At 37.4% G+C, this 25,503-nt stretch overlaps 7 protein-coding genes and 2 long non-coding RNA genes across 13 annotated transcripts; 5 read left to right on the top strand and 4 right to left on the bottom strand.

Annotated features, from left to right (window-relative positions):
- Positions 1-8,129: 8,129 nt before the first annotated feature.
- On the bottom strand, positions 8,130-14,006 carry LOC135799117 (homer protein homolog 2-like). 2 transcript variants are annotated; one of them, XM_065312144.1, is made up of 6 exons: positions 13,845-14,006; positions 13,274-13,562; positions 13,042-13,213; positions 12,762-12,984; positions 10,412-10,596; positions 8,130-10,346 (listed from the first exon to the last, which is right to left on the bottom strand). In XM_065312144.1, exons 1-6 carry the CDS (start codon positions 13,868-13,870, stop codon positions 10,021-10,023), a joined length of 1,221 nt encoding a protein of 406 aa, XP_065168216.1. In that variant the 5' UTR covers positions 13,871-14,006; the 3' UTR covers positions 8,130-10,020. The 2 variants fall into 2 exon arrangements, with proteins under 2 accessions (XP_065168216.1, XP_065168215.1); XM_065312143.1 differs by having other exon boundaries at positions 12,762-12,996.
- Positions 11,986-12,759, top strand: LOC135799122 (cuticle protein 19-like). The gene is made up of 3 exons (XM_065312148.1): positions 11,986-12,174; positions 12,229-12,387; positions 12,439-12,759. The coding sequence occupies exons 1-3, from the start codon at positions 12,160-12,162 to the stop codon at positions 12,688-12,690; spliced, it is 426 nt and encodes a 141-aa protein (XP_065168220.1). The 5' UTR covers positions 11,986-12,159; the 3' UTR covers positions 12,691-12,759.
- A 207-nt stretch (positions 14,007-14,213) lies between the features above and the next one.
- LOC135799123 (small ribosomal subunit protein eS17) lies at positions 14,214-14,899 on the top strand. Its single transcript, XM_065312150.1, has 2 exons — positions 14,214-14,374; positions 14,450-14,899. The coding sequence occupies exon 2, from the start codon at positions 14,452-14,454 to the stop codon at positions 14,848-14,850; it is 399 nt and encodes a 132-aa protein (XP_065168222.1). The 5' UTR covers positions 14,214-14,374; positions 14,450-14,451; the 3' UTR covers positions 14,851-14,899.
- A 37-nt stretch (positions 14,900-14,936) lies between these two features.
- LOC135799118 (uncharacterized) lies at positions 14,937-16,645 on the bottom strand. Its single transcript, XM_065312145.1, has 5 exons — positions 16,505-16,645; positions 15,900-16,442; positions 15,519-15,841; positions 15,225-15,454; positions 14,937-15,166 (listed from the first exon to the last, which is right to left on the bottom strand). The coding sequence occupies exons 1-5, from the start codon at positions 16,570-16,572 to the stop codon at positions 15,116-15,118; spliced, it is 1,215 nt and encodes a 404-aa protein (XP_065168217.1). The 5' UTR covers positions 16,573-16,645; the 3' UTR covers positions 14,937-15,115.
- Positions 16,646-16,678: 33 nt separating this feature from the next.
- Positions 16,679-19,730, bottom strand: LOC135799114 (solute carrier family 35 member F5-like). Of its 2 annotated transcripts, none has more exons than XM_065312140.1 (7): positions 19,275-19,730; positions 19,018-19,215; positions 18,684-18,956; positions 18,381-18,563; positions 18,010-18,323; positions 17,705-17,944; positions 16,679-17,650 (listed from the first exon to the last, which is right to left on the bottom strand). In XM_065312140.1, the coding sequence occupies exons 1-7, from the start codon at positions 19,386-19,388 to the stop codon at positions 17,578-17,580; spliced, it is 1,395 nt and encodes a 464-aa protein (XP_065168212.1). In that variant the 5' UTR covers positions 19,389-19,730; the 3' UTR covers positions 16,679-17,577. The 2 variants fall into 2 exon arrangements, with proteins under 2 accessions (XP_065168212.1, XP_065168211.1); XM_065312139.1 differs by having other exon boundaries at positions 16,679-17,656.
- An 87-nt stretch (positions 19,731-19,817) lies between these two features.
- LOC135799124 (uncharacterized) lies at positions 19,818-20,910 on the top strand. The gene is made up of 2 exons (XR_010549883.1): positions 19,818-20,036; positions 20,324-20,910. It is a non-coding gene; the product is annotated as an uncharacterized lncRNA (long non-coding RNA).
- Positions 20,911-21,019: 109 nt separating this feature from the next.
- LOC135799113 (UTP--glucose-1-phosphate uridylyltransferase-like) lies at positions 21,020-24,638 on the bottom strand. Of its 3 annotated transcripts, none has more exons than XM_065312136.1 (4): positions 24,498-24,638; positions 22,392-22,811; positions 21,757-22,324; positions 21,020-21,705 (listed from the first exon to the last, which is right to left on the bottom strand). In XM_065312136.1, the coding sequence occupies exons 1-4, from the start codon at positions 24,525-24,527 to the stop codon at positions 21,179-21,181; spliced, it is 1,545 nt and encodes a 514-aa protein (XP_065168208.1). In that variant the 5' UTR covers positions 24,528-24,638; the 3' UTR covers positions 21,020-21,178. The 3 variants fall into 3 exon arrangements, with proteins under 3 accessions (XP_065168208.1, XP_065168207.1, XP_065168210.1); XM_065312135.1 differs by lacking the exon at positions 24,498-24,638 and adding an exon at positions 23,985-24,124; XM_065312138.1 differs by lacking the exon at positions 24,498-24,638 and adding an exon at positions 22,884-23,176.
- LOC135799125 (uncharacterized) lies at positions 24,022-24,690 on the top strand. Its single transcript, XR_010549884.1, has 3 exons — positions 24,022-24,163; positions 24,239-24,456; positions 24,550-24,690. It is a non-coding gene; the product is annotated as an uncharacterized lncRNA (long non-coding RNA).
- A 93-nt stretch (positions 24,691-24,783) lies between these two features.
- LOC135799760 (riboflavin kinase-like) lies at positions 24,784-25,224 on the top strand. The gene has a single exon (XM_065312966.1). It carries the CDS (start codon positions 24,784-24,786, stop codon positions 25,222-25,224), a length of 441 nt encoding a protein of 146 aa, XP_065169038.1.
- Positions 25,225-25,503: the final 279 nt, after the last annotated feature.

Consider the following 25,503-nt stretch of genomic DNA (forward strand, 5'->3'; position numbering starts at 1 on the left):
AATACAAGTGAAGGCAATAAGAGAGAAGTAAGAAAGTAAGTGGAGAACGGGAGAACAGAGAAATAGAAGAAAGAGTAGTAAAGAATAGGAGAAGATAGAAGGAAGAGAACAGAGAGTAGAGTAGAGAAGAGGAGGAGATAGAAGAAAGAGAACAGGGGAGGATCAGATTTTTAAATTTTTTGGTACGTGTCGTTTTAAGACAGTCACAGGTCGATCTCCCAGAGCGCCTCCGGCGCTCTGGTCGATCGCCCACTGCTTCAATCCATCCATTGCTCCCGGCCCATCCTACAGCTACGTTGTCTCTGCGCTTCATCCCCGAAATTATCAGGCATATCAACAATTTTTATGGTGGGGGATCACCCCCAGAGAGAGGGAACTCCTTATAAGGTCTTGTAGAAATATTTCTTAAGTTTTAAGTCGCCTCTAGAGACACTTAAAAATATTCTTACAAGTTCTGACCTGTAACTGAAATGAGAGAAGGAGTACATAAGTCATAGAGGATACCTTAACAATTTTTATAGTGGGGATCATCCTCTGAGAAAGGGAACTCTCTTAGAGACCTGTTCCTGAAATGAGAAGGGGTACATAAATCAAAAAAGTCGATATATCTTACTATTTATTTATTAACAATAAAATACAAGTTTAGATTTTACAAGTCAACAAAATACAGGTCGCCATAACAAGACTTACGACCTGCATAGTCGCGCACATGCCAACAAATACTACTTCATAATGTCCTACCGAAATAATGAAATTAGTAAATAGCCAATTTTCTAGGTGATTGAAAATGGAAACAAATATACAGGGTGTTGCAAAAGGTAAATTTAAAGTGCAAACAAAAAAACTCAATACTACAAACGCCGCTCGTTTTCACTCGACGATCAGGGAAACTAATATACAGGGTGTTCCAGAAAGAAAATTTAAAGTGCAAATGGGAAAATCCTAAAAACAACAGCTAAAGTAAAATTTTCACGGACACAAAGGAAAACATATGAACAGAGTGTTTTAGAAAGAAAATTTCATGTTCAAAACAGAAAACACTCAAAACTCACAACTAAAGGTAATTTTCTACGTGCTGTTCGGAAAACTAATATACAGGGTGTTACAAAAAGAAAATTTTCGAAACTACAAAGATAATCAATATTCACATCATGACACGGGAAATTTATATGGAAACAACATTATTTTAATATAAATTAAAAGATTTCACCCGAAAATAATCGGGAAATTAAGCAAAAAGGTGCTAGAAAAGAAAACAATTAGGTACATTTTAATATATTGTGAATATATATTTATTAATTAATTAAACCGACGGGTAAAGCATCATCATAAATTGATAGAATATCCGGTGGAAAACATCTAAATCAACAGACGGCAAGCGACGGCGCGTGGCATTACTGTCTTTAAATACGATAAAAATAACTAGGTAATTCTTTGTAAATATTAAGATATACGGAGACTACAAAAACGAAGAACTATTCACCGTACAAGATTTTATTACGTCAACAAGAGACTTCTTAATTTAATGATGCTAACAAGTGCAATTCGATTAAAAACATTCACGTGTTCAGCGAAAGGATGACCGAACCGACGGTCGACGGCAAACTGAGCGCGATCGACCACATGAATATTGTCATTTTAATAATCTACAGATTATTTTTAAAACCGTCATGGTAATAATTAAATCATGCATGTTATTTTCGGAAACGGGACTAATAATTCTGATAGGAATGAAACACGTGTTTGTAATTTGCAAGATAATACAAGCAAAATTAATATCCCTCAAATGGAATAATCAATTTAAGTTACACCGCCTTAAGTTTCCGTGAAAAAATTTATTACACACGTACCTTTGCATTGATGAGGAAATTCTATATCCTGTAATATATTCTACCAACTAAAAACTCGCGTAGGGATTGACAAACACTTATTTCTTAGTTAAGAAGACTCTAACTGCGACAAATCATTGAACGAAACAGCCGCACATGCCCGTCCCGAATATTTTTATGATGGCCGAAAGAATACACGTCGATTAATCCAATTAAAACCTCAAAACGCGTGGCGATTAGAGGGACACGACTGCGGACCACGCGATTTAACGACAGCCGTGTGAGCTGCGCGTTGCCAGGTACAAGGCAGGTACGTCGCGATAATACGCGTCAATCGAACAAAAAAGTTGTTTATAACAAACGTAGTGGTAAACCCGTAGTTGAGAAGACCAAACTAAAATTTCACAATGTTGAAATAACCGACATACACGAGTACAAGTGTACGAGTACGAGTACACAAGTGCGTATACACACAACTATCATTATAACTCGCGTTACGGAATTTTGTCACAATAAAATTCGATACAGAGAAATAAAGAATTAAATTCCGCATCTGGGAAAATTATTCCGAACTAAGTTTGAGACCGCGTTCGCGAGTTATAACAAGAAAACTACAATTCCTAGCGCAACGAGTACAAGTGCGTATACACACAAATATGATTATAACTCGCGTTACGGAATTTTGTCGCAATAAATTTCAATACAGGGAAATAAAGAATTAAATTCCGCATCTGGAAAAATTATTCCGAACTAAGTTTGAGACCGCGTTCGCGAGTTATAACAAGAAAACTACAATTCCTAACGCAACAAGTACCAGTACAAGTGCGTATACACACAACTATCATCATAACTTGCGTTACGGAATTTTCTCGCAATTAATTTTGATACAGGGAAATAAAGAATTAAATTCCGCATCTGGGAAAATTATTCTAAACTAAATTTGAGACCGCGTTCGCGAGTTATAACCAGAAAACTACAATTCCTAACGCAACAAGTACAAGTGCGTATACACACAACCATGATTATAACTCGCGTTACGGAATTTTGTCGCAATAAATTTCGATATAGGGAAATAAAGAATTAAATTCCGCATCTGGTAAAATTATTTCGAACTAATTTTGAGACCGCGTTCGCGAGTTATAACAAGAAAACTACAATTCCTAGCACAACGAGTACAAGTGCGTATACACACAACCATCATTATAACTCGCATTACGGAATTTTCTCGCAATAAATTTTGATACTGGGAAGTAAAGAATTAAATTCCGCCTCTGCAAAAATTATTCTAAACTAAGTTTGAGACCGCGTTCGCGAGTTATAATAAAAAAAACTACAATTCCTAGCGCAACGAGTACTACGGCTCGCACACACAACTTTCAATAAAACACGCGTTATGGAATTTTCTTGCAATACATTTCAATACAGGGAGATACAAAATTAAATTCTGCATCAGGAAAAATTATTCCGAACTTATTGTGACACCGCGTTCGCGTGTTATAATAAAAAAAAAACTACAATTCCTAGCGCAATGAGTACTACGGCGCACACACCCAACTTTCAATATAACTCGCGTTATGCAATTTTCTCGCAATACATTTCAATACGCGGAGATACAAAATTAAATTCTGAATCAGGAAAATTTATTCCGAAATTATTGTGACACCGCGTTCCCATGTTACACTAAAAAAACTAGTGTTATTACGGTACTCACGTTTCATGTGACTTAAGACAAAAAGGTAATTAATTATGCTTGAATAAAGTTTACAAACTTACCAGTGAGCCGGATAATCAAAGAAAGTACTGAAACAAAAAAAAGCACGTGTGTGAAAATTCGCACTATGACTTATTTAAATCCGTTCCGTCGCATAATGAACATGCACTATTTTAACCGACAATATTCCCGCGACATCGAGTCAAAGACAGACGTTAATTACACTTACTCAAAACTATTCATAGGATACATATTTCTAATTTCAATTCTAGGCATCAAAATAATCCAATAGCCGATAAATGAAGCACAAATTTTAATATCTATTGTTATTAAGTGCCAATATTTATGCCGATTTTTAATTAATAAATAATAATGTAGTTAATGTAATCGAAATGAATAAAAGGAAGATGCCGAGCGGCGTGGAGGTAAGAACAGACTGAAGCGGTCGAACGTTCGTAGCGTGAACGCAAAATTGCGCGTGTATATCGCGATACAAAAAGTTGTTTATACGCAAACCCCGATAAGCGCGTAGAATTGAAATCGAAACATTTCTGATGTGCACTAAAATAAAATATAATATAATGTTCACTTTGACGCAACTTTACAAAGATAAACACTATTGAACTAACGGATTCCGAGATAAAGCCAAATTTTCACCGCGTGTTTCGAAAATTCATGAAAATCGTGGAAGTTTGAGCGTGATTTTAAGACACTTATTTTTACTTGTGCCAATTGAGGTATGGCATAACCAACGCCCGACGGATTGTCATCAATATTTATGAAGTCATTGTCAAATACATACAGAAGATTGTAGCGGTATTACGCGTAATTAAAACAAAGATTCACGCTATGATTATCATGGAGCGACAAGTTTCCGATTATTTTTACTTACATGCTAGCTCTTGTATTTGCTAATTGAGAACCACAAGTTCTAATCCAAAATTGAGTTCAGTAAGTCTCACGTTCGATAAACCTATTACCGACGGCCGACGGAACCTCACGCGTACTTAGGTGAACAGACAATTAATCCGCGATGGATGTTTAAGGCCTACAATCTTACTTGCAAAACTCCTTTCACGTCCGATTCCTAAATATTCGGTCAATTGATCATTGTACGTAAATTTAACATCGAAAGAAACAAGACTAGTCGCCAGGAACACGCGCGATTCACCCGGTATCCGAAATAAAACTGCAATGTACATAGCCGACGGTGACAACACGCGGTCACTATCAGATTGCGATATGTTGAACGCGACCCTGGTGAACGGTTGTTTCATTTCGCTTGTTGGCTGAACGCAACTCAAAACAATGTATATTTGTAAATACTGATAAACACAAAATGACATGAAAGATCGCAGAGAAAATCTAAAATTGAAGAAGGAAACCGTTTAAAACTAACATATTTCGACGAAATTTTAGAATGATCTCACACGAAATTGAACCAAAACAATGAATAATTCAAAAGGCATAATTGCAATTGAAAAATCAAGACATAGACGCTGCACTCCCAAAGCAATTTTTAGTTACGAAATATTTATTCCATTTTATATTTTCTCGATTTGCATACTATATCTTATACAGAATTCCCCGGAGCTTAATTAATTTTCAATCCGCTACTTTCTATCTCTTTTATTTTGCGAGATAATCGCAAAACAAACCGATGAAATCGTTTGCTTCGGCTGCAGCCTCCGACGGAGAATCTCGGTAACAGAAAACGATTGTCCAATGCAATTGCACATAGTTAAAAAATAAAACAATTAAATAGATGCAAGTTAAATTTAATAATGCATTTTTTTAAGAAAAATTACATCCCACAAGCACGCAAAAAAAAGTTTGAACATGTTGTAGCCACGTTTTTAGAATCTATAAGGTCGATGAGTACTTTGCAAAATACAAATGAGACCTGCACAAATAAATTCAAAATAAATAAAATTCAATTAACTTTACACGTACATTAAATGTTTACCTTTCCTTGAATAGCCCAAGCAAAATTCCAGTTAAATCGGCATCCGACGGCAACTCACACGCTTACCAGTGGCAGTGAACAGCCGCACTTTATGAATATTCCACCAACAATAAAATAATTATAAATCACCGTATACCAAATATATTTAATGCCGACAGTAACTCTGGATTTGATTAGCAATTTTTCATATGAAAAAGAAAAGAAACGCGCCGAATAGGATTCGTTTGGATCTGCAAACGCACGTTCCGCTTCGCGTACAACGAAAAACTAACAAGTTCTTACCTGAACCAGCTACAGCACGCAAATAGTCGTCGTAGAGACACCTCACAGCAATGTTGCACACTACAGCAACAAAAAACGATGTTCTTAAATGTAAACAAACATTGATAAACGCGTTGCTGTGAAATCAACTAAAGAATCTAGAAACACGAAATTCAACCACTGTTTAGTCGTTAAAACGTAGTAAAAAATCGTCAAAATTTGAAAAACGTCACTTTTTAGAAATTTTAATCACATTTTTCGCCCGTTTACCCTACGATATTTAATTATTTTATATTTTAATCTAATAGAAAATTATCCAATCTTCCATAATCAGCAATTCGTTGGTTGCTCTGGCTTTTAGTTTAAGAGATATTAATTTTTGAAAATGGTCGAAAAAAAGTATCAAGCACCCCCCCTTGGCAATTTTTTCTTAAGACATTAAATTTCATCTCTCAGATTTCCCTTTTAACTATCCTATCTGATAGAGATTGCTCCGTAGATTAAGACGCTGCGATCAGATCCTATTTATCTCTTTTAGTTTACGAAATATTCGCGATTGATTAAAATGGGCGAAAATTGCAAAATGTCACTTTTTAGCACTTTTAGTCGCGTTTTTCGACCTTTAACTGTAGAAAATATAATTATTTTATATTTTTATCTGATAGACAATTTTCCATTCTTCCATAATCAGCAATTCATTGGTTGCTCTGGCTTTTAGTTTAAGAGATATTAATTTTTGAAAATGGTCGAAAAAAAGTATCAAGCACCCCCCCTTGGCAATTTTTTTTTAAGACTTAAAATTTCATCTTTCAGATTTTCCTTTTAACTATCCTCTCTGATAGAGATTGGTCCGTAGATTAAGACGCTGCGATCAGATCCTATTTATCTCTTTTAGTTTACGAGATATTCGCGATTGAATAAAATGGGCAAAAATCGATAAATGTCACTTTTTGGCACTTTTAGTCGCGTTTTTCGCCCTTTAACTGTAGGAAATATAATTATTTTATATTTTTATCTGATAGACAATTTTCCATTCTTCCATAATCAGCAATTCATTGGTTGCTCTGGCTTTTAGTTTAAGAGATATTAATTTTTGAAAATGGTCGAAAAAAAGTATCAAGCACCCCCCCCTTGACAATTTTTTCTTAAGAGTTTAAATTTCATCTCTCAGATTTCCCTTTTAACTATCCTATCTGATAGAGATTGGTCCGTAGATTAAGACGCTGCGATCAGATCCTATTTATCTCTTTTAGTTTACGAGATATTCGCGATTGAATAAAATGGGCAAAAATCGATAAATGTCACTTTTTGGCACTTTTAGTCGCGTTTTTCGCCCTTTAACTGTAGGAAATATAATTATTTTATATTTTTATCTGATAGACAATTTTCCATTCTTCCATAATCAGCAATTCATTGGTTGCTCTGGCTTTTAGTTTAAGAGATATGAATTTTCAAAAATCGTCGAAAAAAAGTATCAAGCACCCCCCCTTGGCAATTTTTTCTTAAGACTTAAAATTTCATCTCTCAGATTTCCCTTTTAACTATCCTATCTGATAGAGATTGGTCCGTAGATTAAGACGCTGCGATCAGATCCTATTTATCTCTTTTAGTTTACGAGATATTTGCGATTGAATAAAATGCGTTTTTCGACCTTTTACTGTAGGAAATATAAGTATTTTATATTTTTATCTGATCGAGAATTTTCCAATCTTTCATAATCAACAATTCGTTGGTAGCCACGTTTTTAGAATCTATATGATCGATGAGTACTTTGCAAAATACAAATGAAACCACCACAAATGAATTAAGTTCAATTATCATTACACGTAAATTAAATGTTTACCTTTCCTTGCATGGCCCAAGCAAAATTCCAGTTGAATCGGCATCCGACGGCAACTCACACGCTTATCAATGAACGGTCGCACTTTATGAATATTTCACCAACAATAAAATAATTGTAAAACACAGTATACCAAATATATTTAATGACGGCAGTAAATCTGGATTTGAATAGAACGCAATTTCTCAAATGAAAAAGAAAAGAAACGCGACAAATAGGATACGCTTGAATCTGCAAACGCACGTTCCGCCTCGCGTACAACGAAAAACTAACAAGTTCTTACCTGAACCAGCTACAGCACGCAAATAGTCCTCGTGGAGACATCTCACAGCAATACTGCACACTAATGCAACAAAGAACGATGTTCTTAAATGTAAACAAACTCTGATAAACGCGTTGCTGAGAAATCAACAAAAGAATCAATAAACACGAAATTCAACCACTGTTTAGTCGCTCAAACGTTTTATTGGATTTTATGGCATGGGGGTCGAATTTATTTCTCCGCTGCCAAACAATAAATGCTTTTAATATTCATATAATATATTTTTATATTTATATATCTATTTCCGATATTTTCTTATATATATATATATATTTATATATAATATTTATAAAACCAAATACAAATGGTTGCAATAAAACAAGCAATAATCGGATTGAGTCGCTTACAAAGACAAACATTTTCTTATCTTGCTAGTACTATGTATATTATTACTTTTGTTATCTGATTTGTTGCGTCTGGTGTATGTAAAAACATTTCTATACAATTATTATTAGTATTCTGGTCTAACATACGTATAATTACGTACAACAATTTGTTTAGCATATTTAATAAGTAGTAGTATAATAGAAGTTTAGCAGTATAGTAATTTTATTATGTGCGTGGCGTTTACGTTCTTCTTTTAGAGTAAAATGTATAATATCAGTTTGTAAAATGAAATCGTTGTCAGAAGAACACTAACTGCTGAAACTTAATTCAGAAAAGTTTCTTCTTTGTTTTACATAACTACAAATAATTATTTTATGCATGTAAACACGGAAACGAAATTTTAATTTAAAATACAACGGTTTCTATAGTTTGCGAATCACAAACACTGTTCTCCTCAATATATGGTTGTAGCTCACGCCGAAAATTGAACACCGTAAGAATTTCGTTAACGTATCATCGCGCTAGTGTAGTTTCTCTCTTCATCATAAAGTATTTAGATACGTATATATCGTCTGTAGTCATGAGGGTAAAAATGCGCTACTACGATAGATTAACTTCCGCATAGAATAAATTAGTACATAGGATAAATTGAAATGCACACGCGAAATGCAGAAGTCTGTATGATTATGAGGTTAATTTGTTCATTAACAAGTGCGCACAAAGCATATCATGATTATTGTTCGATTTATATTTTGTCTTGCATTATTTGCAGTACGTCGCTGTGGCATCGTTATTTCGTTACTATGTATAATTGCATTTCATTATTGGCATCATTTCTTGTTAGAGTTTAACATGCACACTTAGTGCATCCGTCCGTGGTCTTTGTTTTGACATCGTTAAAAGCATATTTACAAATCACATTCTTATATCAATGTAACGTTCCTTATTTCATATTTCCAATTCCAACATAAGTTAATTACGGCGCTCGACGGGGCAGCAAATAGAACGTTGATGAGTAGCAAAACGACTTATCCTAATACTAGGCTTAGAGTACAAATAGAGACTAATACTGGTTTACTAGTTTAAAAGCGAATATATTAGATAACGTAAATGTATTACGCGTGAATAAAATAATACTAAGAAATAATGAGTTATTTAAAGCTGCACTCGCTGTTGCTTCATCAACATTCTACTTGAATGCCCGTAAATACACATCTCGTCTCGCTACGATTTGCGAGATTCCTGCTTCCTCAGATTTAATTAATTCACGCCACACGAATATAATACATTATTCCTTGCTCTACGAATTAAATTACCTACAACAACTTGAGTTACACATTATGCAATAGTAATAATTCATCATTGAAATGTTCGCGTTAAAATATTTGAATAAATGCATTAGTAGGTGGTTATATTCATATTTTGGCTTCGCTTGATCTAAGTGGTAATACTTCCAATTCAGTCTCCGAAGTTCCTCCAATACAATTTGGGAGACTTTGTCCAAATTTAGTCTTATAAGTCTTAGTACATACACAACTCTTACAAAGAGATTTCGTCTCGTATCAACGGCTGGGAGAATCAAACAAAACAAGTATAAAGTACCAGTAGTGAAATCGCAGGACATGGTGTTTGGATGTGAAAATTAATTTGCGCCATTGTGCGGTAGGGGCGTTGCGCCGCTGTAGATTTTTTCGTTTTGGGGCTACTCATCGCGTCCGCGAGTTTTTTTCATACGTACGATTTGAACCAGCCGTCGTCCAATCCTCACGTCTGCAAAGCCGTAGAGATCTCGTGGTGTATGGCAGCCAGTTCCTGCACGCGTCCAGCGAGTTGTTGGTTGAGCGTGAGCAATACCTGTCGTTGTGACTCATGTGTACCCATTGCGACGTCCAGTTCACTCTGACTGAGCTTCGCCGTAGCGAGGAGTTCCTGGTTCTCGCGCTGCAAGGCCTGCACGTCCGCGTTCTTGTTTAACGCCGATAATTGCTTCATCTCGGCCGACTTTGTGTCTAACTCTGATTCTAATTGATCAACGCGAATGCGCAGTGATTGAATTTCTTTACGCAATTCATCGGCAATGTCACCCCCACCTACAAACATAAAAAATACATATTATTTGAAGCATTCAGTGTCACATTGATCCTATCATTATTACCTTTGCTATTCTCAAGATCATTCTGATATTTCGCCTTCATGCGCATGTTTTCCTCCTTGTACGTATGTAATTGTCGTTTCCACTCCTCCACATTCGCCGTGCTCTCCTGAAGTGCACTCGTCAGTCGTGCATTATTATTCTTCAACGTAGCCAATTCGATCTCCCATTTTTTAGCATTCGCAGAACTATAACATTAAAATGAGATTTCTTTATTAGCCATTAACTTGTCTCTCATAATCTGTATTTACACTTTCTTGATTTTCAACGGTAATTGCTATTTATTTAAAGAAATAAACAGACAGATATGTAAATTGAAATCGCAAGTGCTTGATCCTTACTCTATTAAAACGCTTACACGCCAGAGCAATTTTCGTGTTCATGCTGCGAGAGACACAAATGAAACATACACACAACTTTCATTGCAGCGCATGTTACTCGTACGGATCGTAATCGTCTGATAATCACACTCGGCAGATGCAAATGCGCTCGTGAATCATTCACACATCACAATCATCGAATACATCATCGCATGAAAGTGCAAACTTTCATGTATAAAGCAATTAATTACATGTATACTTATTCCACGTTAGGCATCGCTCCTATTAGCGCAAAGGCAATAAAATAAATAAGCGAGAATTATACAAAGTGTCGTTTATGCACCACAAACATGTCCGCAAATGGAAATTTCAGAAGGAATGTAGGATGTATTTACATGTAAATATTTGAGCACATGGTTTAATTATACAATTATTAATTTGTAATATACCGATGTTGCTGTTATATATCTGTTTTAGAATTGGATTATATAACAAAAACACGCGCATGTAATAAAAGATTTTTGTTGCATTCAATGAATCCAGCAGCCGTTGCAAGCGGTACGTGCGAGTGACTCGGATATGCGACGACGAAACAAGCTGCACCGCGTGTGTTCAGCGATGCGTAGCACGCTACTAGCTCGAAGCCTTTTATCTACGCCTTATAGAGCGTTGATTGATGTGCGTAGAAATGTACCTATCTGCCTTCTGTTCATTTGAAACCTTTTTTGCTAATTCATTTTTATGTGTTATGCTAAAAAAGCTCTTCCTACTTTTCACTCGAGTGTTTATTTCCGCCATACGGAATGCCACACGCGTATTTCGAGAACAGTCAATTAACAAATTTCTATTTCGAAAATCGGCGATTTTTCGAAGGCACCTTGCGAAATTCGCTAATGTTCCTTGGAATTCGATTATGTTGAATAGCGCCTTGTTTGGCGTTATATAAAAGCTATGCTTCCGAACGCATTTCGATTGTTATCCGGTGAATTGGACCCTGACTGATGTAAGTAATAAGTGCCAACTTACAAAGAATCCAAAAAATGAATGTAAATGCAAAGCAAACGCGAGAGAAGTCTATTAAGCAATTAATGGGAGCAACCCCCCGTGACAACCACAGAGTGTTTCATTAACTGAGTTCCATTAATAACGACAACAATCGAACATGATTTAAATATGACGGCAACACTTCGTAATAACACGAAACAAGTAAAGTCAGAGGTGAGAAGAAGCTTTATGTTAATTCGCGATGCGCGCATGTGAGAACATAAATCGGGTGGTGGAAAGCGAAAGAAAGCGTTAGTGTGCAAGTAGGGATGCGTCAACTCTGGTGGCCGACTACTATAAAAACAAAATTAGAAATCCTAGAAGTCAGTAGTGCACCAACATCTCACAACTTCTTTAGTGCAAACGTAGACCAATTAAACAATAATAATGTACACATCAACCGTAAGTTGGTGATACTGTGATTATTGGATTACAATAACAAATATAAAATTTCAGGCGTTTTATGTGCTGATATTTATCGCGCTCGCCAGCGCTGGACACTATGAAGGTGGTTTCGAAGATTTCGAAGGAGGGCACGAGGGTGGACATGAAGTTGTGGCAGATTTCGGTGATCATGGTGGTCATGAAGAACATCACGACCACAAAGATTACTATGTAAGTAATACCCCTAAATTGTATCCCGGTTATAAATACATTTTCGTATAGGCTCATCCTAAATATCACTATAACTACGCGGTGCATGATCCACATACCGGTGACGAAAAGCAACATCAAGAGGAACGCGATGGCGACTCAGTGAAGGGATCATATACGCTAAAGGAAGCCGATGGTACTACAAGAGTAGTTGAATACACCGCTGACAAGCACAGTGGTTTCAATGCCGTGGTGCACAAAATTGGAAAGCCCAATCACGAAGAACACGGACACGAGCATGGACATGACTTTGGTGGATACTAAAGCGCTCAAATTCTAGGCCCAATGTAGAATGAATTCTTGTTTGTATGTTAAGTTGTTATGAATAAAGTTACCTTTGTGCTAAAGCCAGTTTGAGTCGGTCGTTCTCGTACTTCAGCTGCATATCGTTGGTATTGCTGTTGTTTCCGCCACTGGAGGTCGATAGCGAATAGGTCTTTTCGATTTTGATTTGATGACTGGGGCTTTCGTTGCTCTGAACGCCCGAAATCGAATGACTGCGTGGATGTGGCAGGTCTTCTTCTTTTACACTGGCATTAGATATTATGGCCGAGTTTCCTACAACAAAAACTATTTATTAATTTTCGGTCAATGTATGTGTAATTTGATTATTACCTGGTGGCTCCAAGAGATTTTCAAGATTGTCAGGGGTTCCGCTAGCGGCTCGAGCGGTGATGGGGCTTGCATTGGCACTGGTCACAGGGGTAACGGCCGTACCACCGTTGGCGGTCACTTTGGTGATGGCACTGCGTGTTGCTTCCTTTACTTCATTGAATTTGTCAATAAACTAAAACAAAATGACAAAAATCAGTAAAAATAACTGAAAATTCAATGTATAAATATCTACTTTTTGTAATTCAGCTTCTGAGGAAAAACCAAGTCCATATACTGTATTCGCGCGCACGTCAGACCATTGGCCAAACTTTTGTGAGGTCTTGGTAAAAGTCATATTGTGTGTAACAGTACTGTTGATGACTGCCTTTGAACCCTCAACACTGATGATCCTGTACAAACTTCTGGAGGAGTCATAGAAGAAGGAGACGCTGACGGCGCTGCTGGAAGCCGGCATCCACGAGCGTTTCGTCTTCGGGTCGATGTGGAAGACGTGCGCCTTGCACGTGAAGATAGGCTGCTCACTGGAAGCAGAAGGCATCATGATCTGGTTAATGTGGGGGAGTGGCACCTTGTCTGCAGTATTGCGCGGAATTTCCTCGCTGGTCGCACGATCGCGGAAACGAGAGCACTGGCCCTAATTGAACACTGTCGCGCTTATAAAACAATCAGGCGGAACGATCGTCGCTTGTTTGTTTCTGAGTGGGGCATTTAACTTGTGGTTAGGTGCGTCTAGCAAATCCGCCCGCGTATTTCACGAAATGTTCAATTGCAGCCAGCACCGGCATGAAGCGCATGTTGCCTACCCCATTGTATCTTTTCCGGACGTCATCTTGTATGTGCGTTGTGCACGATTTACTATCTACTTGTGGCACGTATTTCACTTTTATTTGGGTAGCAAATCAAATATGTCAAGACATTAATCCAGCAGCTGCCGCCATACTTGAATTCTCACATGCTCCAAAAATTATAGGCTGCCAGTACGTTTGCTAGATGGAGCTACAATTCCCTGTACAAACTTGATGCATTCGTATCAAATTATATTAACATAACAAACGCATTATTTAGAATTCAACTTCGGCTCAAAACAAAATTTAAATAATCATTTTTTCAATTTCATTGAACCAAAAACTAGTAAAGTAAGTAAGCATTCCTTCGTTTATCATCGGCATGACGTCACAAGGCAAAACTAGTAATTTTTGGGGATTTTACTATACCACCAGAAATAAAGCACTGACACAAGTGGAGAAAACACTGCACCGCACTGAACCTCTCTTTCTGTCGAAACTCTCGTCGACCACGTTTCTTCGTGTGCCGTGTGAAGTGAAATAAACAAGTAAGTTAGCCCCAAATTGATAATAAACAACCAAAAGCATACAAATCTAATGCTACCTTCTCGTATTTGCTGCAGACATGGGTCGTGTACGTACCAAAACCGTCAAGAAGGCGTCCAAAGTTATCATTGAGAAGTACTACACCCGCTTGACGTTGGATTTCGACACCAACAAGCGCGTATGCGAGGAAATCGCAATCATCCCCTCAAAGCCATTGAGGAACAAAATCGCCGGTTTTGTTACGCATTTGATGAAGCGTCTGCGTCATTCTCAGGTGCGCGGAATTTCCATTAAACTTCAAGAAGAAGAAAGGGAAAGGCGCGATAACTATGTGCCAGAAGTATCCGCTCTGGAGCACGACATCATTGAGGTTGATCCGGAAACCAGGGACATGTTGAAGAGCCTGGAGTTCAACAACATCAGTGGACTGCAACTGACGCAGCCGGCCGCTGGTGGTGGATTCAACAGGAGAACTTAATTATAATATCTGATTTGTTTTGCTAAGAAATAAAAACAAAAATAAAATATTTGATTGGTTCTCACTTATTTTGGTTTAAATATATCTTATTAATTCAAGTATTCATCTGTTTTATTTGAGATTAATGTCTTTAGTAAAGTTACAACTTCTTTTAATTGTTGTAAGACGCCATTTTGAAAATTTCAAATACTGCTTCGACGCCATGACACCTTTTAATCTTTTTTTTACGATAAGGGTTTTATATATTTAATTACTTGCATTTCTACTACCAATGTAGATCAGTTTCTTCGCCGGCAGCCCCAAATACTGAACTCCTCTGAATAAAGAAGAAAAATTTACGATGTATGGATAGTTTAAAAAAAGTTTATACTCACTGGCAGTGCCATAATTTTATAGACAGTGCTTAAAAATAAATTGACCGTAAAGATGATCGTCGCTCCGCAGTTCGAGAAGAAGGAATAAAGTGATGGCGATTGTGGCGGCGGTTCCTTTGGTGGATAAACCCAGTTCCACAGAATTTCGTTGGACAATACCCACACCAAACTCGATACCAGTAACAATCCGCAGATGCAACCCAAGACGTATAAACACCACACGATCCATACTACATATACAATAACATCTCAATATTAAAATCCGCCATTAAAAAAATTAATGTTATTACTTACTCTCATCATGATGCTTTTCCTGATGTTGTGAATATTCCAGAGCTTTGAAAATGCTGTCGGTCCCAGCAAATGAAGCTGCCTTACAATGCCAGGAGACCTTATTTTTGATGTTGTACATACGGCTGCAGTTACGGCACACACAACCTTTTTCTTCAGTAGATATAGTGGACAATGGTAGCGTTACCATACTCTTTGAAAACGTGTCTTGAGTTTTTATTTCTATTGGCGGCGGAATATATGTGTTCAAGACTCGAGAGCCATTACCAGAAGGTATTTGTGATGCACATTCTGTTGTATATATCGGGTCCTTCACACGTTGGGGCCTTTAAAACACGAATTTATAAAATGTTCAATTAAAATCTGTATAAAAACAATTTTTACTCAGATGGGTCCTCGCAATTCTCAACTATTTTCTTATTTTCTACTGCAACTGGTAAAATCACATCAAAGGCATCATCATTTCTTTGCTCTTTGGTATCGGTTCTCTCTATGAAACTGTGCATTCGTCGAAACGGCCTAGGTTTATTCCTATTCTTAATATTTTCATCAGTGCCACAAGATTCTTGCTTTAATTTATTCGTCAAGTCCGCCGCCAAATCACCAAACGCATCCGCTGTGATCTGGGACCGCATTTTTGTAAGAAGATATTTGTTCTTCTTTCGGGGACTATGTTTTGGTGACGAGGGCATGGAGGAAACCGTCGGGGCCGATTTGGGTACATGCCTCATAGGATGAAATGGTGACGGTACCTTAGTGTCCGATCTTGTCATAATCTCGCAGGTTGGTGCTACTCGCGCCCGTCTAAACCTTGGATCCACCGATTTCTGTGCTGGTTTCGTTGCGTTGTGGTATTTCTCCAGACTTTGTTTACCCTTCATGGTGCTTTTATATGAAAGGGCTAACTTGCGCAATCCTTCTACGTTCCTAAACAAACAAGAAACATAAAACTAAAGATATTAAGCTTTCACGCCGATGAAAATACGTACGAAGCACCTGCGTCACCACTCAAATTATTAATACTTGTATTGTATGCGAACGGCCTTCCACCCTGCATCTCACTCTGCGCAAGCGAATCAATTATAGCATTCTAATAAGCAACAAGCGTCTGGAACGAATCAAAATGTGATTAGCAGTTGTATAAAAAAAATTATAAATCCATGTAACTTCAAGATTGTCAGTATAATACTGCAATAAACGATGCAAGTCAACGACAATAATTAAGTTTTGACAAATATTTCAATTGTTGTACATCGAGAGATATTTCTCATTTGATTTATGTAACTGCTACAATGTTACAATAACGACATCTTGTTTTTTGTTTTGCTTAATTTAACGTCATTTACATTTTACAATACAATAACTTTATATACAATAAGTACGGTCTTTGTTTTTTGTTTCTTTTTTCAGTTATGCAGCAAAGTACATACAATGTGTACGAAAATACATGACTAATTTATGAATAAAGTTATTAAAAATATATGTATATCGCATGTTATTGTATTCATTTCTTGTAAAATATGAATGCTATTATACTCTGTCGTATTTGCGTGTTCTATTACTCGAAGTCTCTCAATTACTCAATATAACAACTTCATCATAGTATCTAATGAGAACAGTACATAGTAGGTTTTGAAACGGCAAGAATTTCAATTTTCCGCTAGACACATTTACCATTCAGTACAATAAAAGTATTTAATTATTGTATGTGTTAATTTCAGTCGTTTTGTTGCGTTCGACGCGTGGTTTCCGGTTTGAATTTTGTTGCTTTCGATTAAATTATCAATAAACAAATAAATCACAGTGCGCTACAGTCCACTTGCCTAGCATGGAACACGTCTGTTGAATGTTTTACAATTTAAAAATGGAAATGTTTATGTGGCGCTAATCACTAACTTAGTTTATCCTACTCATCATGTACTTAAATTAAGATTGGATAGATTTTATAGTACGTTAATGTAAATCACAATTTAAAAACAAATTTAAAATTAAAATCACATTATTGTTCTTTTCTTTCTCAAGCACCATTTTTTTTAAATGTATATTCTGGTTGTTTTCTTTTTCACGCCTCATGGTCATTGGTAGTGTTGATCCCGATTAACGCTTCGGTTTGCTCAGACGGTGGTTCAGCAAATCTGAAACTAATTGTTATAATTAATGACAATATTTTTTGGATAATTAAAACATACCGGTATCTACGTCTAAACAGAGCGCTGCAGGCACATCGTAGAAAGTCCATCACCGGATCCCAATTGTCATAGTGCGAAAGGAAGCTGACGGCAACAAAGGCAAGAATCATCGGAACAGTGCCCAAGTAAAAAAGGCACGGGTAGGAGACGCGCTGTAAGAATACATCTGCAAGCATCGTCATTGGAATGGTCAAACTTATGGCAACGGTCGCCATCAAAGATGATGTCAGGAAACAACCCCTAGAATAAATAATTTCAGTTTATTACAACACGCATGCATATTTTATTTCGTTTTATTTATTTACCAAAGCCACAACGCTTCCGAAATGACCGTCCCCAGTACGCCGTTGACGAGCAGAAACATCAACTGATGCTTTGTCGGCAACTCAAAGTGCTCCCAGTTGCTGTAGTGGAAGAAGAAAAACAATGGCCAAAGCAGAATGAGATTAAACAGACCCACAAAGCCAAAAAACAACGGAATGTCCATTTTGTCCTCGTGTTCCACCTTGCGCTTTAGGAATACGATGTATGTTGCGTAGAAAAACGCGCTTAGAATGGACAAGGCGATGCCCAATGGTATTTGAGATTGATGAGATAATCCAGACAAACTTACTAAAACCTTTGGAAAAACAATTTAGATATATAAAAGTTAATTTCTGTAAAAAAATTAACTTACAACTCCGGTAATACTCAAAATAACCGCACCAAGTTTTGACAACGTAAATTTGTCAGTGGACCCGGAAGGGTAGATGGCAGCCAGTACCAGTGTAAATAAACTGGAGGTGGAAGACAGGACGGTGACCATGCCAGCCTCGGTTTCGGCCAATGCCAATTGAAAGGTGTAATTCGCCGCAAACCACTAAAAACACAATAAAACTCTGTTAAATAACAAAAAAGTGTTTTACACATGTAACACACATATTCTTATTTACAATAGGTGTGTATTTGGTGAGTAAATTTACTTAACGATAAAACTTACCAAAAGGCAAAAGATAAACGCAATTTTGGCAACTTTCATCATAGGAAGTTTAATGGCGGCGCGCTTGGCTAACTCACCAGCACGAACACTCGCCTGATAGCTGAGTCGTGCGAGCAGCGCTTCGGTGGCTTCCATTTCGCTCATATGTCGCACCTCAGCCAATTTATTAAATCGAACCGAGCGAATCGAGGAATCATCGCTCTCGGTGCCCGAACTGCGATCGTGCACAATCTCGCGCTCTGTTGTTTTCACAGGCACATAAACTGGATTACTCTGCAACAATAAAATAATTTAATATTTATGATAAATATTTGATTTCTTTAATAACAATTACCAGACTTGTGTTGGCTTCAGAATAAAAATTTTCATCCTCCTGATCAGGGTCAATAAACATGTAGTTGTGTGGCTTGTTGCAATAACTGTCTCTCCATGGAGGCCAGAAGCAAAACCCCAGCAGGTACAATGTGAACATTGATGTCTTCAGGTATGTGCAGAAGAAGGGCTTCTCAAATTGTTCATGCTGATAAATAAACTGTAATAAAATATGATATTTGTTTGTCCTCAAAATAAATATGAGTTCTTATTTTATACCTTTGTAAGTTCTGAAGATGACACCCAAATCACGTCGACAAGCAGCAGCACGAAGCAACCAAGCACGAAACGCTGCGCCCGGTTGAACGACAAGCCGATGCCGTCGGCGTCCATCACGATACCTGCAGAATTAACGCGACGTACCCACCGCCGGTAAACTGCGGTCAATCATTCTGAGCGCGTGTCGAGTCGTTATCAAGGCATATCAATCGTGGCGGCCTGGAGGCAATCAGCGGCAACTTCAACCCATCGACGCACTCAACGGACAATCACACACTGCTGCTGATTGGAACCCACACTCACGCAAACTATGTACCACTGCTGAATAAATTGTGAAGTAAATCTACCGGTTGCCTACATCGAACAAACCGGTTTATAGCCTAGTGAATTTTTTCACAGGTTTAATACCGGTGGCAGCACTGGATTGATGCAGCGCTGTCTCTATTCCACTTCAAAATGCTCCTATGTTTTGTTCGTTTCTTTCTTGATTGTCAATGGCGTATTTTGCCACTGCCATTCCGGTTGTTTCACAACGGTACTGAGAAATCGGTTGTTGTGCAGTGCGATCGGTGTGTACGCGGTTCTCGGTTTGCTTGCTGGTTTGTTATGGCGCACTCGTCGGTATGGAAGTATTTTACTAAATGCGGTGTTTACGAGGCGCTCTGCTCTATTTGTATGAAACAGTTTAAAACAGGCGGAGGCACTACGAATCTCCGCACACATTTGCGAACAAGACATCCCAACATTTTTAATGATCCAAAGGTAATTTTTTATCTTAACAGGCAAATGTAAAATGTATACTCAGGTATAACCGGATTTCACATTTAAAAACAGGTTATTCAAATGATTAACTCGCGAAATAAAGCCCTTTTATAATGTCAATTTTTGAAAGAATGCAGTAAATTTAATTTATAAGAATTTTAAGTTTTTGTCTGATCACAAATGTTGTGGTCTGGAGTCTCATGATAGGTTAGATTTTGTCAGTAACTTACATTATTTTAGGTTAGTTTACAAGTCGGCTTAAAGTATTAATTAATATATATTTTCAGATGGAAGCTGGATTGATAACAAAAAGAGAAATTATGGATGATTCCATATTACCCGATATGCACGCCCAACATCCACCTCCTCAATTCGGCGGCGAGCAAGACAAATCCGAACCAATAATAGAATTATCTTTAGGAGTACCGAATCTTGTTACTAACGTTGTAAATAATGGCAATATACCTGCACCTAAGCGAAGGAAACGTAAACTAGCTGAATCTCTGCCTAACATGAACGGATTTTTCGACAAACACGATCCGAAAGAAGACAAATTCGACGTGATCGGAAAAAACATTGCGTACAAGTTGCGTGATCTCTCACCAGATGTCTCACTAGTAGCGGAAAAGCTAATTTCCGACATTTTATACGAAGCTGCCGTTGGTAATATTAGCAAACATTCTAGAATAAATATCTTTGATGCCGATCCCGCGGTCGTCCTACCGATGAATTAATGACATCACTTGTTAATTAATATTAATTGATATTTTCTATTACATCCTGGGCATCACACATTTTGTACGCTTAGATTTTAAGTATTTTATCTCGTGATATTATTGTATATAATAAAAAAAGGGTACATATTTGAAGTGGATGATTAAGGAGTTTTGTTAAAATGTGCCTAAATCATATAATCATATCCGCTAGTAGCAAGCAATGTACAAAACTGGTCCACTTGAAACAATTACTTCATATCTCCACAATTTATAGACTCATATAAAAAATATATTTTTGTGACTAGCTTACAGCTGAGTCATATAACACTTTCGCATTGGATGCGTTCACATTTACCATAATCTCAATTTACATTTGTTATTACCTTACCTTTACAGTAATTACTACCACTCCTACTGCTAGACAAGCTAGTGATCCAAAATTCGCAAATTGCCCGACACGATTTTATTCTCCAGTAAAGCCCCGGATGGAATATCAATCCGATCGCCGTGGTTCGCAATGATGATAACTGTGCCCTTCAAGCTGACACTGCGTCCGAATGTTACATCACCCGAAACGGTCAGATGGTCCAACTCGATGAGATCCGGAATATTCGCGAAGCGATTGAGAAAATCGTTCACTTTAGAGAAGTTATTATCGCCGAGTTTGACTAGTGGCGTAGTAGGGAACATACGCTGCGGGGACATCACCAACGAACCATTTCGCATGCTATACAAGTTGCTCATAACAAGCAACAGGTCAGAGGTCTTTTTAACGGGCAGGAAACGACTGCGTGGTACGTTGATACCGATTGCATTCTCGAAGACTTTCATCGCAGCGCCCACGGCTGTTTCCAGCTGAATAACGTTCAAATTATTACCTTTGTGTTTAATGGTCTTGTCGTTGGTGATAATCTCCATGTTCAATGTCTTTTCGTTGAGAACACGTTCAATTGCTATAAAAACCAGCATTAGGCTAACAAAAAACACTAAATTTCATAACTTACCACTGAGTTTAGCCCAAATATTATTCGTATTGAAAAACTTGAATGTTTTAACCGATTTGAAATCATCAATGTGTTCTTTTGGAACTTGCGCGATTTCAAGCAATCGCAATTTGTTCTCGTACTGAATCAAAGTACCACCTTTAACATCAGCGCGTGTTTTATCCGTCACCTCCATCACAAACTCATGCTTTGACTCCTGTGCAGGATTGAGCAACTTGTTCAAAATCTGCATATCCACAGTTGCACCCAAGTTATCAATATTGGAAATGAAACAATATTCCCGATTGTTTTCAATAAACTTCCTCAACAATCCAGAGTTCTGGAAACTTTTATAGAAATCACCATGACCAGGCGGATACCAAGCCTCCACGTCTTTTTCAATATCATAACCATTTGTAATCGGCAGTAAGGTTTCGCGGTTGATACGCGGATAGCAACTTTGACTAAACGTATGAATCTCCACTTGGAGATTCTTGTATTTTCGTATGATCTTTTCCGTATCCTCGTCGGTGTTGAATGAGTTCATGAGAACCAATGGCACGTTGACTTTATACGTTTTGTTTAAATGCTAATAAAATACAAGTTTATTTATATATAATCTTCTAATTAGTTTCTGTTTGATAAAATATACTTACTTCGATTTGTTGGACGGTCAAATCCAGAAAAGTTAAGTTATTCCTCACGGTGATGACTGATTTCGGTCCGTGGCAACCCATGGAAGTACCCAAACCGCCATTAAGTTTCACCACAACCAATTTCTGCAACATCTGATGCACCAGGTCAGTAGTGGGCACTTCTAGTGTTTGATAATTCCGAACAGCACCGTCAGGTAACTTCTCCATGCGGTCCCATTGCACAGAAGGACCTTCTTCAGCTAGAAAACGCTCAAACAAATCCGAAAATCCTTGCATTTCTTTGTGGACAAGTTCGCGCTGGGCTGGCGGCGCCATATCCGCCAACTTGTTGAGTTCCTTATTAAGATTGTTGAGCGCATCCTGTTTGGTCTTTTCGCGGAACTCTCGCGAACTTGAGGACGACCTTGAATGTCCTTTGACCTGAAAAAACACAAACACTTCAGTTTTACCAACTTCAAAATAAGAATAGAAAAATAATAATTAATTCCATACTTGTTCTAATAAGCTCGTCATGATTCTGCGCGGCAATATAATGTGCAAACAAGTTGTTAATTAACTCTACTTAGTATGCAATTAAACACACAGCCACAAAAACTCCGCAGCGCTTGTTTACGTAATAGTTTTATCAAGGAGCACAGCGACAAAATAACAGGCTTAAATCTGGTGACTGATGAACCCCCGAGCATCAGTTCCGCACGACACACGAAAACCAACAGATGGACGGCAACGAATCGAACTTATATATCAAGTACGCGCGCTCGTCGTTAGATAAGTGCGTAATGAAAACACTGCGCTCATTTGGTGATGGTTTTATGCCCGCGCGCTGTAAAAATACTTCTTATCACCGCATTTTCAAAATAGACGCAATGCGGCGGTTCAAACACTGCTTGGACAGCCATAAGTGCTCGAATAAAACGTAAGTGTGATTGAATATGTTTACCTACACAACGTGCATCATGGATTTCAAACTTTTACATAATAATATTGTAATCAATATAAAAATAAAAATACAAGTGATATTTATATTAATAAATAAAAACGTGAAAAGTTTTAAAAGTTAATATCATTGTGCCAACTATAATAAAAATGTATATTTATGAATTTGCAAAATTATTAGGAGTTAAACGCGAGTCATTGTTATGTTACCATGACAACGCGCTAATAAAATTGACAAAGCCTTGATTTTCGATATTTTTTTCACATTATTTATTTATCGCTGGTAATTATTGAACCATCGACGGAAAATTCCTTCTTTTATTGCCTAATGACCCCGAACTTTAATGCTTGCTCACGAATGCAAATGAAAAATAAAGTGCTAATCGCTGTACGTATCATTCATAGTAATTTTCTATCAAATCACAATGAAATCGCAATAATTAACCCGTCAGCCGACACACCGCTTAATTTTTATCGGTTAATTTATATTTATTTTCGAAAAAATATAAAGATAAGAATATGAATGATTGTGACATGATTACACGCCGCGAAACAAACTGTTTTACACATCGATTCGCGACGCTATACAAACAATTTTAACTTTTTTAATTTTAGCGCTATCACAATTTACACAATAATTAATTATTATGAACTTACATCGTCCGTGGTCAGAGTCACTTGTACTGTGGACATTCGTGCGATTAGTCTCGTTTGTTCTAGTCAACTGTTCGATAAATTTATTCAACTAGCAGCGAGAGCGCGACTTGTTTTTCAATTGTATTCCAGGCTTAATTTTAGCTAGGATGTTATACAGCGCGTTTTAAACCCTTTCATTGGTAACGTTTACCTTGTGATGAAATATTATTTACAACCGTATCATAGTTGTCACTCAACTAAATCCAACCTTGCAGAGTCTGGATCAGTCTGACTTATGATTACGTGCTGCTATCGGCGTTAAAAAGCGAAGCGGTTGAATATGCTCGCAACATTTGGTGATCAGACACATCCGCGTGTATTTGTTTTACGCTGTTTGCCCGTATGATATAATATATATTGGTGCACAGTGCACATATTTATCTAGACACCTACCGTGTTGGAGTTGTGTTTATAATTAGTAGGGGAATGCAAGGTATCGTAAAACAATTGACTAGCATTTATTATGCCACTTACCTTCTCGGTTTGCGGATGTTGTGGATGCATGGATGATACTTGACTGTTACAGGTGGCGAAGTGACAACACTCGTATTCCGAATATTTCAATTTTATCTAGAGAAGAGAGTGTGGATTTGTTGATCATCAAGGACGCTACAAACTAAAACCGCAGCGGCTTGAACTAACCTCACTGCATACCTCAGTTTTACACGCAGCGGAGTCACTCAGCTGTTTTTGTACTTCGTATAAATACAAATACATTCCGCCGAGTGATACCGAGCCTACCCTATCAAAAAATTTAAATATGACACCGAAAGGATTACCACATTTTGCTGCCGGGACGATTATCAAGGGTTTCGGGCGTGGTTCGAAACAACTCGGCATTCCAACGGCCAACTTCTCCGAGGAGGTTGTCAATAAGTTACCGGAATCTATCTCTACTGGTATTTACTTTGGTTGGGCTAAAATACTAGGAAACATTCACAAAATGGTCATCAGTATCGGCTGGAATCCTTATTATAAAAACGAGCGTAAATCTATGGAAACACATATCATGCACAAATTCGACGGCAATTTATATGACAACGAATTGAAGATTGGTATTGTCGGATATTTGCGTCCAGAGAAAAACTTTGAAACTCTAGAGGCGCTTATCGCCGCCATTAATGAGGATATAGCCAACGCGGATAAATTATTAGATGAAGAACAATATGCCAAGTATAAAAATGATGCATTTTTTAAATAACACTTATTTTTCAGTTTTATCAATGCATTTAAACAATATTTCTGTTTTTTGTAAGTTGTTATGTACTTACAGGTTAATATGGGTTCATAAAAATAAAAATAGACATTTAAGTGTTTGTAGAACGTTTATAAAAACACGTTTTTAAAATAAAAGAGATCATAAATTAGATTGCTGGTGCAATGTTGTAGAATTGGTCAGGCGTGTCTTGTACCTGCGCCTGTCCCGGTTGTTCCTGACCCTGCTGGGAATACTTCTGCACAATAGCCGCCCATAAATTCG

Source organism: Atheta coriaria, unplaced genomic scaffold (assembly GCF_025399875.1).
Source record: "Atheta coriaria isolate IRGN ID8LTWV9N9 unplaced genomic scaffold, Caltech_Dcor_3.1 hic_scaffold_9_pilon, whole genome shotgun sequence".
NCBI lineage: Eukaryota > Metazoa > Arthropoda > Insecta > Coleoptera > Staphylinidae > Dalotia > Dalotia coriaria.